Here is a 14,994-nt window from a genome sequence, read left to right as displayed (position 1 = left end):
GGGCTGCATTTTTGAACCTTTTCTCTCCATCCTCTCCAGCACATTCTGCATTCCCCCCAGCCTTCCTCCCTCTTCTCTCCAGCCCAGGTGCTTGTCCCTGCGGAAGAAATGATTTCACGTCTTGCAAAATTAATTCTCTGCTCACGATGGCCTTGATTAAACAGATTGGCAAACTATGCTAAAGGTGGCAAAACAGCTCTGACATGCAGATGTCTTCACCTCCTGAAAGAAAAGGCAAAAATCTGTGGGCTGTTGCTATTATGAAATGCAGGTGGCTGTGGGCTGTTTTCTGCAAAAGCAGCGAAAATTCTCCATGTTTAGGAACAGCGTCTGTAAAGTTAACCTGGTTGAAACGATGGTAGGTGTAATTATTGTCACTTGAACTAGATTAGCTTGAAATAGATAAGGTTTGTTCATCCATAACTGTGTAGACTGTACTGATGGTCCAGGAGTTTGGAGATAAATATGCTATAGGTATGTGGGGAAAGCCCAGGGTCCTGCCTCTGCCAACATATATCCATTAACCAAGCACAGAACAAGTGTGCTTGGGTCCCAGCTGTGATTCTTATATTATAAAGCCTCTGAAAATTTGAAAAAAAACCAAACAAAAAAACCAAACCCCAAATATGCACAAAGCTCATTTTCAGACAAATCTTAATTTTTAATGGATATTCTAATTATTTACCCAATTGTTGTAGTTTAACCCCTGTTGGCAGCTAAGCACCACACAGCTGCACTGCAAAACCAGCACACCAATTAACAAACTTTTGTATATTTTCAGTTTGAGTCTTATTTTGCAGATATTCAATGGAAAGTGGGGTTGAAAAAAGAGGTATTTGCACCATGAATGTGTTGTTGACTTACATGTTGATGCTCTGGACACTTTCTTGTAAACCCAGCATCTATTCGTGGCGTGTCACCTGCTGCCTTCGTGTGTGCTTTCTGGGCAATCATCATCTGGAAGAAGGATTGCTTTTTTGGCTTTTTCTTTTTTGGCGTTGTTTACATTGCTGTCTGCATAGAAATCTTCAAGGAGAAGAGTTGATCTGTTTTTTTAAGAAATAGGCTGGGAGAAGTCCTTTTGGGTCATGCAGATGAAATCTTGGTGGCCTTCCTTGGTGCATAGGTTCCAATGGACAGGGGGAAGACTTCAGATAGGGGAGAAATCTGGCAAGTCTCCTGCTCTTGACCATGAGATGTTCTGGAAGGACAGATCTCTTCATGGTTGAATTAGGATTGGGGTGAAATCAGGTGGAACAGCAGGATTGGAACTGAAGGTGAGTGGCATGAACATCCCGGGCTTTTTCCTGTGCAAGAGGACAGGGCTGAACAGTGTGAAGATGCTAGATGGACAGAAGAGGAGAATTTTTGGAAGAGTTTTAGTCCCAGACACAAAACATGTCTTGGCTGTCAGTAGTTCAAGGTGGCAATCCTGATCCCCTTTTACAGCAGTCATTCCAAAACACTAGGCTGTATCGAGTCAAAACAAGGACCCCAACAAGACAAATAGGTGAACATGCTGTATTTGCTACGCTGAATGAACATAAAATGAGTATGTGAAGGGCTAAGTGCATTTATTGGGGTGGGAGCCAGCAGAGAGGAGCAGAGCTGAATTTGCAAACACTCTTTTCCCGTAGACTCCTGGGCTGTCCAGCCAGGCTGTCTCACACTGATTTACTGCTGTCCTTCCTTCAGCCTTTGAAAATCAATCCATTAACAATTAAAGTAATGTCTAGTCTAGTATTTATTTCACACTCTTTCGTTAATGGACTGACCAAAAAAAACCCACCTTCAAGCGCTAGGACTGTTGTATTTCACAAGAGGGCTGCATCTCTGGGTCATGCTTTTTCCCTTGTTCCCTGTTACAGCTGAGACCTGCTCTTATGGAAGCATTCAGGAAAATTACCGTGCATTACTATACCATACCATTACACTCCCTGTAAAGAAGGTGTAGCTTCTGTGCTAAATATCCTCAGACATCCATTAAAGCAGAATTGGAGCAGAAAGGGCTAGCCCTGACTGTGTCTGCTGGGCCTAAGCAGCTCTGCGTTGGGCTGTGGGCTCTGGAAGAGAAGCAGCATTTGCTCCCCAAAAGGCCATTTTCCTTTTCCCTGTCTCCTTCTGGGCAATAGCAATGTGCCCCAAATTGGATCTGACCCGTGTGTCTCTGCTTGTGCCCTCAACACGAACTGCTGGGAAATGGCATCTTCAGGGAAACACTATAGATAGCCAGAGGCGCCGGACCATGAGGCTCTTGTTTTCAGCAGCCCATCTGCCCCTGATCTGGAATCAAACTGGGGATGGGTGCCAAAGACCTCTTTGCATCCTGTTTTGGGGGGTGGCATACCTGGGGGGCTCTGCAGCTCCTGGGCACTGAGTCTATTGTGGTCGATGTCCCGTGGCCAGACTGGGAACAGCAGGGACCTGGGGGGGTCTACGTGGATCACACCACCCTAAGGTAATGAATTTACCACTGCAGCTGCTTGAAATAAATGTGCTACTGTAACTCTGATCCGAAGTGCAGGATGCTTTGCGTTACAAAAAAATGACATCTAGCAAATGCTACTAGCAGAACACTAAATAATAACAGTTTTTTTCCCCCTCACTTCTCAGTCCTCCTTGTATTTTTGCCAGTTTCTAGGTCAAATCCCCCATTCCGCTTCTCCTGCGCTAGCCCAGCGTTCAGGTTGCACAATTGCAGAGGAGGGAGGAATTTGCATCCCGAAGCCTTGTCTCCCCTGTACCCCCATCCTTCCATCCTTCCCAGTGCCTCTGGGTGGGAAAACCCACCCCAGGTAGGCTGCGGGTCCCCTCCACAACTGGGGGCTGTGGCAGGGTTTTTTTTTTTTTTGGGGGGGGGGGGAAGGTGATGGACCCCCCCCTCCCCACTCGGGGGGTGGGATGGGGGGGCGGCCGGCAGCTCGGAGCGCCTGCGGGGCGGGGAGGACGCTGCCCTTGGGCTCGCAGGTGTAGGCTCGCTTTCCCTTTGGTTATTTATTATTCCCCCCCTTTCTCTTTTTCTCCTTCTCCCCCCCCTTCCCTGCTTTTCTCTTACGCAGTGGGAGAAGCCAGGCAGCCGGGGCTGGCTCTGCCCAGCCGCCGTCCATCCTCCCTCCCTCCCTCTCCCCCATCCCTCCCTTTTCCTTAAAAACGTGGGCTCCGGGGTGCAGCCCCCTGCGCTGGCAGCATCCCTGCCTGCGAGAAGAAGCCCCTTACCCCCCCTTACCCCCCTTCACCACCGACTGCCTCCGAAGCGGAGCCTCCAGCCGTGCCCGCAGCCCTTTTTTTTTTTTTTTTTGGTACCCCCCCATCCATCCCCAGCCTCGGGGTACCTGGATGCGGCCGGGGGGAGCACAGCCGCGCTAGTGGGGGAGGAGGTAAGGAGCCAGCTGGGGTTTATTTTCAACTTTGGGCTTTTTTTCTACCTTTTTCCCAGGGCAGGAGCTGGGGGGGTTTGTACCCCAGCCCTAGTGGGATGCTGCGGCGGCTTTCGGAGGGCACCGTTGGGGTGGGGGGGGAGGTTTGGGGGTACAAAACCCTATGTTGGGACTCACCGACCCGGCAGGCAGGTAGGAGCATCGGAGGGTTTTGGGAGGGATGGCGTTGTGCAGCCCGCAGGTCCCCTGCGCTGGCGGTGTGGAGATATGCGTGAGCTCCCCGTGTGCTCGGGGTGCACCAAGCTCGCAGGGTTGCAGCCCATCCAAATGCTCTTGGGGAGGTTTGAGGGGGGCTGCGCTCTCCCCAGCAATAAATCGTCCTCCCTCCCCCAGCGTTTCTCACGCTTCGCTACGGTCCCGCGCTGCCCGATGGATCAGCGGATCTTAAAACTGTCTCTTTGGTGCCCCAGGTCCTTGGCACAGGCTGGTGTTTCAGGATGGACCCGCTCTTCCCTGCCCACATTTTGGAAGACCCTGACCTGAGAAAGCTGCTGAACGACTCCTCCATGCTGAACCTGAGCTTTCTCCCCAGTAACTGGTTCAACAACGGCACGGGGGACAGCTTTCTGCCTCTGAGCATCAAGATCACCATTGTGGTCGTCTACTCCATTGTGTGCATTGTGGGGCTGGTGGGCAACTGCTCCGTCATGTATGTGATCGTCAGGTAGGACACGCAGGCAACACGCCAGGGAGGCTCTGGGGAGGGCTGTGAGCGGGGCAGAGCGTCCCCCCGAAATCCCTGCGGTGGGTAAAGCAAGGCAGGCGCTTCCCTGGTAATTGTGATGTGCTTTAGAGGTAATGATGTGGCATTCGTTTTATTGTTTTGGTTTTATTTGTTTTTCTCCCTTCCTAGGCTGTGATGGAGGTTCCCACCAGCTTTCAGCTGCCCTCTGGTGCCTCCTAAAGTTTAACCCAGAGAATGGAACAGAGCATTCAAATCTGCTCAAAAAAAAAAAAAAAAAGGAAAGAAAAAAAATGGGGCTTTTTTGCAAACTGCAGGACAGGGAGCTGGATGTCCTCAGGGAGGGCAAAGTGCTGGGAGCATCCCGCTGCCAGGGTGTGCCTGATCTTTAACAGGACCTCTCCCTCCTGTGCCATGTCCAGCACCCCAGCTGTGGCTGCAGGTGCTGCTCCTTCTGGGAGCTGGTAATTTCCAAAGCTGAACCTAGTTGCAAGGTAAGGGCCTGCTGGGAGGCTCAGTCTTACTTTTACAGGGGGGAAAAAAAAAAAAAAAAAAAAGAAAATCACAAATACAGCTCTTCCAACTCCTTGGAAACTATAAACGTAAATAAGATGTGACGGGATGCTGCAGGGTTGAGGGCAACTTCTCCGGCTCCTCACGCTGAAGTCGGGAGAGCAGAAGGACAGAGCACGGAGCATGCACCGCTCCAGCAGCACTGTCCAGCCTCCCTGCACATTGCTGGCATTTTAAATGTCACTGTCTGGTTCTCCTGTGATCCAAGTCCCCCTGTTTTCTGGAATCAGAAACCTTGTTCCTCCCTGTAAGTACAAAATAAGTTTATGCAACCTTTAGGGCTGTGATTCTGTGTCAAATGCTAGCAATGCCCTTTGATCTCTGTACCCTGTATGTTAAGGAGTGAGCTTCCATTTTAGACATGTCTCAGAGCAGATTCCTGGTGCAGGTGGATGCTGCCAAAGACAGGGTGAATTTTTCTCCTGCAACAGAGGATGAAAATCTTTAGCAGGTATTCAGACACTGATGAGATTAAGTATTGCTCCTGGCAGGAGCCCTGCTGCTTCCAAAGCATCTTTCCCTTGAATACACACAACTCGGCTGGGGGAGATGCTGCAAAATTAAGTTTTCAGTATCACAGGTCGGTAAACGGTGGCTAAATCTCTGCTACAAGGGCAAAGTGACGTGACTGTTCATTAGACTGCCTGTCTGTGCTCTTCCTGCCAAGGAGTTTATGGCAGGGAGAAAGGATCATGTTAGCCCTGGAGAATCTGGAGCTGGAGAGGAGGTTTGCGGTGCTGCAGTACCATGTTTGGAGAGCTCGTGTTTCTGTTCAGTGTAGTAGCAATGATTCAAGTAGGCACGGTGTTGGTGGGTGCGTGTAAGCGTGGTGAGTAGTGAGTCTCTGCGAGTGAGAAGCCTCTGGCCCACAGCGATGCAGCTCCCTGGGAATGACTGAGCTGGTGTGCGGGCAGGGGAAGGGAATCTGTGCACCCTGGATGAACCTCAGATGTGTGTCAGAAGGAGAAGATTTGGCAGTCTGCAGGCAGAAGACTCTGTCTGCAAAGGTCTCAAGGGATGTGGACAGCAGGACCCTGCTGGCCCCTGCCCGGGGCTGTGGCCAGTGTGTCACCAAGAATACAAATGTCCCAAACCAGATTCCCAGTCAGGATGGATGTGTGCCATGACTATGCGGGGTCATGCTTTCAAAATGGTGCCTTCTGTTCCACTCCTGTTTGGCTTTGATACCTTCCAGTTGGGTAAATGGAACCCAAGAAAAGAAAAGGGAGATTTAGCACTGAAATTTCCCCTGGAACTTAACTTTTTTTTTTTGTATCTTCTGGTTTTAAACAATTGAAAACTGAAGACTGGTGTCAGCCCCACCTCCCCCAGGCCTTTTCCACTTCTGTTTCCCCTTTATCCAGTAAATCCCTGTATATATAGAAGAGCCAATAGAAGTTTTAATTATTTGGGCACTCCTTTTTGGGGATTCACCTCTGTTTTTCCAAAAACCACTCCCATGTGAGTCTGGAGGGACCCCTTGAATAAAGTGTGCTGGGGAGTTATAACTGAGCTAGAGCACGTGTAGAAGAAGCTGCAGTTTCCCCCTGGTTCTCCCCACCAGTTTCTCCTGGGAGCTCAGTGCTGGCTGAGACTAACACTCAGCAAAATGACCCTTCTCGGTTTGGTGAGTAAGTGCAACTTTTGGTTATCTCTGCCCAGGATTTTCCTCTTCTTGTTCTGCCCATTAAGGTCAGGAGCAGGTGTGGTGGTAAACTGGACTCAATATCTCAAACTCTTGACCCTGATCATGTATGCAGATTCATGCAGAGCTGCCAAATTAGTGGCCATGCACGGAGGATGTTGATGACCTCTCAAGCACAGGTTTTCTCCCCAGACTGGGGCATTGGTGCTTCTGGGCTTCATGACTTAGCGTCTTTTTTTCAGTAGGTTGAAAGTTGGTTGCTGGTATGTCAGCGTGGAGTTTTGGGACTCTTAGCGATAGATCTCTTCCATTAATGGGAAAAAGACTGCTAAACCCTCTGTGCTGCACCCCCACCATCTGTAGGTATGGTGCACCCTACAAAAGCTGTTTTTTCTCTTTCCATGCTTATATTTCACCAGGGATAACCAGACTTCAGCTTGCTACACAACCTATAACAAAAAGGTGTATTATCTTCCAAAAAAAGAACGGTACTATGACGTACACAGTAATTGTTTCCTGTTTTTGAGGGAGTTGGGAAATAAAAAGACTCTAATATCAGCACTCAAGGAAACTGGAGGCATCAGGAAGGCTTGGTGTTTTTTTGTTCCTCTCAAATGAGTTTTTTGCAGCACTGATGGAAAAGTTTAAAATCTCCCGGTATTTCAAAAATACAAATTCAAAGCCTCCTCTGGGTTTTCCCCTCTGTTGTAGAACGCAGCTTACATCTCTCTTATATTTGGAGTGATTTAACATTTTAAATGATTAATTTATAGAGACGGTCATCGTGTGACTGTCAATCCCCTTCTAACGCTGAGCAGCGCTAATTGGATAAGACCAAGAAGGGTTCTCGTCAAGAACACGATTTCCTGGACAGCAAAGGGCCTGTTGTGGAAACCTGCCTTGTCTGCGGCTTTGTTCTGCTGGCTCATTGTGGAGTTCCTTGCCAGTGGAGATAACGCCTCCCCTCCCTCCTTCTGCTGTTTGTGCTTTTCTGCATATATTTCCTGTACTGCTTTTTAATGAGAGGCAGAGAGGGTTTGGGGGGAGAGTGGAGGAAACCAGGCTGCTGAGGTCCCTTTGATCTAGTAACTGAACGCTGCAAGGCTGGATGCCCTGGAGCTTTGTTTTTAGGAAGAAAAGTGAAGGGGAAGGAGGATATATTGTTCTTGCAATGGCCCTGGGGGTGGCTGGAGATGATGCTGACCGAGGTGTTGCTGTACGGGGTGTGACGGAGACCCCCAAGCCTCCACTAGGGACAACATGAAGGTTCTGGTCCAGGAATTCCTCTGTTGTCCCCAGCTCCATCATGCTGCTACGATGCTCAGCAGTGATGATCTGGAGGACTCCCTTCCTCAGTGTTGGCTCTGCTCGCCTGGATCAGGCCCTTGAGGGAATGATGCCTCGTTTCTAGGGCACTTCTCTTTGCCATGGCAGCTTTCTGTTGGGAGCCCAGCAAAGTATGGGGGATGCTCAGCTCTCCCTATTAAAGAACATTGTTTCAGAGTGTTTTAAGCAGCTGTTTAGGCAGATTATGGCTGTCAGGCCCCTACACTTCCATTTTCTGCTTCCAGGTGAAGCTTTAGGAGGAGGGATGTGATGGGGAAGTGCTTGTGCTGGCTGGCTGCCTGGGGATGGCTGTGCCAGCTGTTATTTTGGTTGAAAACTGCATCAATCCCTGAGAACAGGGGTGAGGGCAGCTGGCTGTGATGAGACAGGGAAAATGAAGTTAATTATGACATTGCAGAGATGCTGATTTTTTAATAGAAAGCTTTCTAAGGGAAAAGCTTTGACCAGCTGTGTGTCTTGGAGCTGAAATCAAGTGAGTATTTAATGCAGCAGGGACCAAGTGGACACCAGTGGGACCATCTGAGACCTTGTCTCTCTCCAGATTAGCCTCTTTTAGTTTTCCCCGGCGAAAAATAAATACAACTGTTGCAACCAAGGGCTCTGTGCTGTGCAGAGTGATTGGAGCTGGGGAAGGATGGCGAGGTGAGCAGGAGGGGGACCTGCTGCAAAGGACAGGTCTGCAGCTCCCCGATTTCCAGGTCCCCATGAGCCCAGATGAGCGGGGCGCAGCCACAAGCCTCGTAACAGCCGTGTGTGGCCCCTGCCAACGCAGCTCCTGTGACTCCAACGTGTGCTGGAGGGCTCTTGGCTTCCCCTGGCTTTGGTGGGATGAGTGAAAGGGAGTTACCCATGTGCAGCAATAATTCAGTGATGTTTAATGTGGGACTCGGTTCCCAGTGCTTTCCAGGGACTGGGCAATTCCCAGCAGCATTTAAGACCTGAGCAGCTCAGCAGAGGCAGATCCAGCACATGAACAGGGATGAGAGCATCTTGCTGCAGGATGGATGCTGGTGAACACCCTCCTTAGACCGAAATGCTGTTCCTGATGGCTGTGTGCCCACTTGGGGTTGCATGAGCATCCCTATGAGTGCCCAGGTGGATTGCAGAGGCTTTTGCAGCTGCAGCCACCCAGCCACTGCCCTTGGGGCCGTCCAATGTCCCCATCCATGCTGGTCCCCAGAGAGCACCTTGAAGAGGGAGGGCACCAGTGTCACCCAGCCATGGCAGTGAGACTCAAAGGGCAAGAAAATCATCTGTCCCAAAGTGTTGCTGCTCGCCCTGGCTGGCTGCAGACTCCTTAACCCCTGTTAATCAGTCACCATCCTGCCAGGTAATTAATAGGCTTTTATGTGCCGGTGTTGCTGTCCGCTTTTGCTGTAGCGTCTGGCTTCATAGTCCAAAGTGATTTAAATTTGTCCTTAAGTTTGTCCTCTCTGTGTTTTTTTTTTTTTTGTGGCCTATTAAGAACAAACTGGCTTGAATTGGGTAATTTCAGGATGAGGGGCTCTGAAAAGGTGATCAGAGCAGCAGGGACACAGAGAGCACGGTGTGGGTGTATGGCTGGGAGGACACAAATCACGACGGTACGTGCCAGATCAAATATCAGCTTCATAAAACCTGTGGGCTAAGAGCTGGCTGGGAGCAGAGATGTCAGTGAACTGTTGCTGATTTCCACTGTCGGAGAGTGGGAGCAGCTTGGCAAAAATCCTCCCTTGAGCCTTTTCTGCTCTGTTTTGCTTTCCTGTGCGTGTCCAGGGCGGCGAAGGCTGTCACCGATGCCAGGGCGTGGGGTGGGAAGGGAGGGAGCTGCTCAAGGTGAACAGCACTGTCTGCATCCTGATGAGCTGGAGCTACGAGTACCAAAACCTGAGAGGCAGAGAGCTCCTGGAGATAATGCTCACGGTTCCCCAGGGTTGAAGGCTTTGCTTGTCGTCCCCCTGCCCCTGGTGTCTGCAGCCCTGCTTTGGGTTGTAGGGTTGCTGCAGCCGGCTGGTCCTTAGCCCTGGAGCATCTGGAGCTGTTTGCTGCCCTGCAGCCTCAGGGTGGCTTGGCTGAAGGGAGGGGGTGATGCTAAAACAACAGGTTTGCAGCTTATCCCTGAGGCTGAGCCAGGGACAGAATCCATCCTTGTGGAAAAACAGGACCTCAAAGCCAAGTATGTGGAAGAGCTGTTTCCTACCCGTCTCCTCCTCTCCCAAACTGCGTTCCCCTTGCTGAAGCAAGGTAACGCTGCTTGAGGTCCACTTGGCTTCCCCCTCCTTTTTGCTGAGTGCTGAGCTGATATCCAGACATTTTTCCTCTTAGGCTTCAGCATCCGGGAGAACAGAACAAAGTGATTACTTTTGTGACAAAGGTGGAGCTGGCTGGAGAGCTGAGAACCGCCCTGTGGGAGATGCTCCATTAGGAAATTGCTTCCATGACCAAGTGCAAGAAAGTGGCTCAGCGGGGAGCTAATGTCCTCCGTGGAGGCCACAGGCTTATCAGCTTTGGAGCTGTGCCCTGGGGGGGACCTTAGGTGCCTCCTAGAGCCCAAGAGTTTAATTTATCTTTTTTTTTGTACAGATTAAGAAAGAGAACACTCTCAGTTCCCAGAGGAAAAGAAAAAGAGGTTAATCCACAGAAGTGATTAAGCGATTTTTGTTTGTACTGAACATTCTGGAAATGTTTGGGAACATTGGTTGGTTGGGATAATGGCTGTTGGCTCTCAGTGTGCAGAGAAAGTGGAGCTATAAGTAATTAATTAGGTGTAAATTAATTTCCCCACCTTTCAAGCGCACAAAATCAGCCTTAATAGCCACTTAAGGTGGGTTGAAGGAGGTAAGCAGTGGGCCAGCTGCCCCAGCATGTCCCCATGTCAAAGGCAGCTCTGCCGTCACCTTGGAGGGAGCAAGGAAAGAGGCAGCAGAGAGGGATCCGTGTATTGGGGGAGAGTGGATTTTGCAGGGCTGGGCTGAGCAATTACGCCTGGACTCTGAATTCTTGCTGAGAAGCATCTTGGAGGAAAGGGGCTGGTGAGTTCTTCTGGGGTGGAGGGGTGCAGGAGGGAGCTGAAGGTTTGCAATCTGCACACCCCAAGCTCAGGGCTAGCTGAGATGCCCCAAACTTCTCACTGTGCTGGGGATAGGGGCACGTATAGAGGCAATGTGGTTCCCCATGGATGCTGGATGGGTGGTAGAGGTGGGTGGATCGCTGCTTGTTTCTTCCACCGGTCAATTAAAAAAACCAAACACCAACCTTTAATTTTTTTCTGTTTCACAGTAAAGCTGCTCATCATTGTTCAAAAATGCACTTGTTATTCCCTCAAGTCATAACATCAGGAAAGCAGTCAGGGTTAGAGGCATGTTGATGAGTTGCCTCTAAGTCCAGTCCTCCTGGAAGGATGGACTGGAACAAATTTGACCTTTGGGAAGCTTGGGTGAGCCCAGCCAGGTCTGTGGTATGCAGAGGAAGACTACAGCTCTCAGGACACCTTTGCTAACACAGTCTTAGGTGACAATAATTTCCTGAAGCCTGAGCTGACAATACTTACATTTGTGTGGGCTGATAAAGAACAGTGATTTCATTTCTTAATTTTAATTACCCCCCCCGCTGACCTAGAGGGGAAAGTGTCTGAATTCATTCACAGACTCATCTCATGCCCCCTGTGTGCATTGCCTCATTTATGCCAACTGCAAGAATTCAAACAAAAAAGCAAAACTTGCCCACCCTGAGATGCTGCTGCTCTGGAGTTCACAGCACTGGAGCCTGTCTGTTTGTGTAATTCTGCTTAGAAAGTCCCAAAGCTTTAAAGCCCTGGCAGCTGCCTGGTTGTGTTTTGCTTGTTCACCCCTTCACAATAGGAAAGACACTGATATTTTTCCTCTGCTGCTTTTGGTTATATAAGTTTATCTGATCTGGGCTGGCTTTCTAAGAACCCACTGTCTTGCTTGGCTGCTGCAGTTTCTGGACCAGGAGGAGCCTGACTCAGGCTTATGTGGGGACCTCAAGGGTTTCCATCAATGTTCATCTGCTCCAAAAGCTTCCCTTGGCTTTCAAGATCAAATGTTTGATCATTCTTGCTTTCTGAAGCCATTTTCAAACATCTGACTTCTAATACAAGCACAGCTTAGAGCTCTAAGAGGGGTAAAATAATAGAGTTTATATTCTGGATTGTATATCCCCTGGCTGTTATTCTTGCAAACCTGACTATGTCACCATGTGTCTCAACAAAGTTCAGAGTGTGGCAATGATAATCTTCCTCCAAGCATTCAAGTAATCAAGAGCTGAAGCTCAGACCATCACCGGGCTGGTGGGGTACAGTGCTGAGGCGTGCAGTTGTGGGTTTGCTGTTCTAAATCAATTTGACAAAAGGTTTTTTGGGTCAGATCAGACCCTGTAATATTCCAACACATATCAAACTGCAAATAGTGCAGTAGTTTATGAGTTTAAGTGTTACCCTCAAATGAACTTGCCCTCCGTTAATAACACATCATTGTCTGCCATTTCTGGCAACATTTCTGCAAAAGCCATTAGTATAGTAAATGATAGATGAGCTGTAGTTTTAAAATTGTACCTATCTGTGCTCTTATTTTACCCATGAGAGGAACATCCTGGAGCTGAAATGTTAGATTCAGTCACAGAGTCACTGTTGAGTTTCCATTTCTGCAGACTCTGCATGTATCCTTGGGAAGGTGATCGCATCTTTTTTTGCATCATTTCCCATGCGTAAAAAGGAGATGATTGCCATTAGAGCAAGGTGAATCTTCTTTTGGGGCAGTCAGTTCATGCGGTAAAAGTAATATAGAAATGACAAAACCCATTTGCAGTAGAGTTGACTCATGACTTTATCCACAAACTACCCCTTTCTTTAGAAAGATCCATTGTGACGTTTTGATTTCTGATACAAACCTCATTCCTCACCAGTTTTTAGCTGCCACTGGCCAGGGCTGGCCATCTTGCCCATTCTGATTTGTTAGCTCACATTAGCCATAGTCTTTGGCTATGAGCCCATACAAAATGGCTGATCAGCTTACCCCTGGGCCGTATGATGCCTTTCAAATCAGCTTACTGCCTTAAGCTCTTGCCAACATCTATAATAATGAAGCCACATGTGATGAAATCCTAGATTAGCCTTACCGAAGCCGTTTTTCAGAAAGTATGTTCTGAGTTGACAACCTCAGGCTTTTGTGGTCCTCGCCTGCAGTCTAAGGAAATAAGCTTCTCCTGCCCGTGAAACTGATTGCGAAGGCACCGTTTGTATTGTTGTAGGAGCTGGGTTGAGCTGTGTGTTGATAAGCATGTGGGAGGTAGAAAGGAAAGGGTGGTGTTCAATCTCTTGTTACATTAGAAAAACACAGCATCTCCTTCCTGAAGTGGCAGAACGCCCTCTTTGGTAGGCTTCAATGTCTTGCCCATCATGGTCAGGTGGAGCTCTAACCATTGCTCATTCCTCCGTTGCAGATTCACCAAGATGAAGACAGCAACCAACATTTACATCTTTAACCTTGCTCTGGCTGATACCTTGTGTCTGATGACCTTACCCTTCCAGGGTACAGACACGTTCCTGGGCTTCTGGCCCTTTGGCAATGTGCTCTGCAAGATCGCCATCTCTATAGACTACTACAACATGTTCACGAGCACCTTCACCCTGACGATGATGAGCGTGGACCGCTACATTGCTATCTGCCACCCTATCAAAGCCCTCGACATCCGCACTCCTCACAAGGCCAAAGTGGTGAATGTCTGCATCTGGGCGCTGGCTTCTGTCTTTGGCATCCCAGCAATGGTGATGGGATCTGCGGAGAATGAAAACAACGGTCAGTAAAAAGGCGTCCGAGGGGTGGGAGGTGGTGGTGGTGGCCAGGAGAGCCAGTGGGCTTGGGGAGCCATTGGAGAGGGGTACCAGTTTCATCAGCATGGTGAGCTCTCTACTGTGAAGCTATTTTAACTCCTTCCTTTCTGCCCTTGCCTCTCTGCATTGCTGCTACTGCTTTTCCAGTATTAAACAAGCCCAAACTAAACTGAACGTGCGGATGCTTTTCTTCTTGATATGGCTTTGCTGATCTTCCTTTCCTTTTTATTTTCTCACTTGCAGAAATTGATTGTCTAATTAAACTCCCTTCACCTGTGGATTACTGGGATCCAGTGTTTGGCATCTGTGTCTTTCTCTTCTCCTTTATGATCCCTGTGTTAATCATCACTATTTGCTACAGCCTCATGATCAGACGACTCAAGAACGTCCGCGTCCTCTCGGGCTCCAAGGAGAAGGACCGAAACCTGAGGCGCATCACCCGAATGGTCCTGGTGGTGGTGGCAGTCTTCATCATTTGCTGGACTCCCATCCAGATTTTCGTGCTGGTCCAGTGCTTGGGTGCCAAGGCAGAAAGCGAGCTCGAGCTGGCCATCTCCTGCTTCTGCACCGCGCTGGGCTATGCCAACAGCAGCCTGAACCCCGTGCTCTACGCCTTCTTAGATGAGAACTTCAAGGCGTGCTTCAAGAAGTTCTGCTTCCCCACCGCCTTCAGGACGGAGCTCCAGATGTCCAATAGGATGTGCAGCATTGCCAAGGACGTGGCCTATGCCTGCAAGAACTCAGAGGGGACTAACAATCCGGCATGACTAGGCATGGAAATTCCTATGGTGGCTGTCGCCCAGCAGAGTCCAACCACCCCCACGTCAGAGCTAACTCAGATAACAGCTCTTTAGCAGGACCTCAAAACTGAGAGGCAAGAAACCAAGGAAACAATTTTGGGGGTTGGGAAAACCGGATCTGCAAGAGCATGAAGAAAAAGTGAGCCCATCCGATGCATTTTTAATTCCAGTGCACCCTGCACTAAGGAACGTGTTTGAAATCAGCCCTTTGATTTCCTGCAAAACCCTGGTGGTTTGCAACATTATTAAGAATTCAGGAATTAAGGGTTTAAAACAGGCATTGCTCCTGGGACTTACACTTTTGCTGCTGGGAGACGGACAAAATGCAAACTCTTCCATTTCTTTTTTCCTCCCTGAGTTAAGACGTTAACAGCTCCTGTGGCTCACCGAGCGCTCGTGTGCGGGTTTTATTCCTGCGGCATTGCTCTGAAATTAGACTTTGCTGAAGCCAAAGTGGGCAGCAGCCATCAGACAAAACCCAAGATCATCTCCAGGATGAGTCATCACGAAGGGAAGGAGGCGGGGAGGGAGAAGAGGGAGCTGATGGAAAGAGAAATTCAAACTGCCCGGTGTCTGGGAGCTTGGGGAAGGACAACATCGGCTCCTGCAGACGGGGTCCGCAGTAAAACTCTCTTCCTCGAGAGGGGAGCAGGGGGGTGAGAAGGGTCTGTCAAAACTGA

The 14,994-nt window shown here is 49.3% G+C and overlaps 1 protein-coding gene across 1 annotated transcript; it reads left to right on the top strand.

The window, feature by feature from the left end:
* Positions 1-3,138: 3,138 nt before the first annotated feature.
* OPRL1 (opioid related nociceptin receptor 1) lies at positions 3,139-14,496 on the top strand. Its single transcript, XM_075022606.1, has 4 exons — positions 3,139-3,377; positions 3,848-4,101; positions 13,124-13,479; positions 13,758-14,496. Exons 2-4 carry the CDS (start codon positions 3,875-3,877, stop codon positions 14,279-14,281), a joined length of 1,107 nt encoding a protein of 368 aa, XP_074878707.1. The 5' UTR covers positions 3,139-3,377; positions 3,848-3,874; the 3' UTR covers positions 14,282-14,496.
* The last annotated feature ends 498 nt before the right edge of the window (positions 14,497-14,994 follow it).

Source organism: Buteo buteo, chromosome 2, assembly GCF_964188355.1.
Source record: "Buteo buteo chromosome 2, bButBut1.hap1.1, whole genome shotgun sequence".
Lineage (NCBI taxonomy): Eukaryota > Metazoa > Chordata > Aves > Accipitriformes > Accipitridae > Buteo > Buteo buteo.
This window is presented reverse-complemented; position numbering and strand designations above follow the sequence as displayed.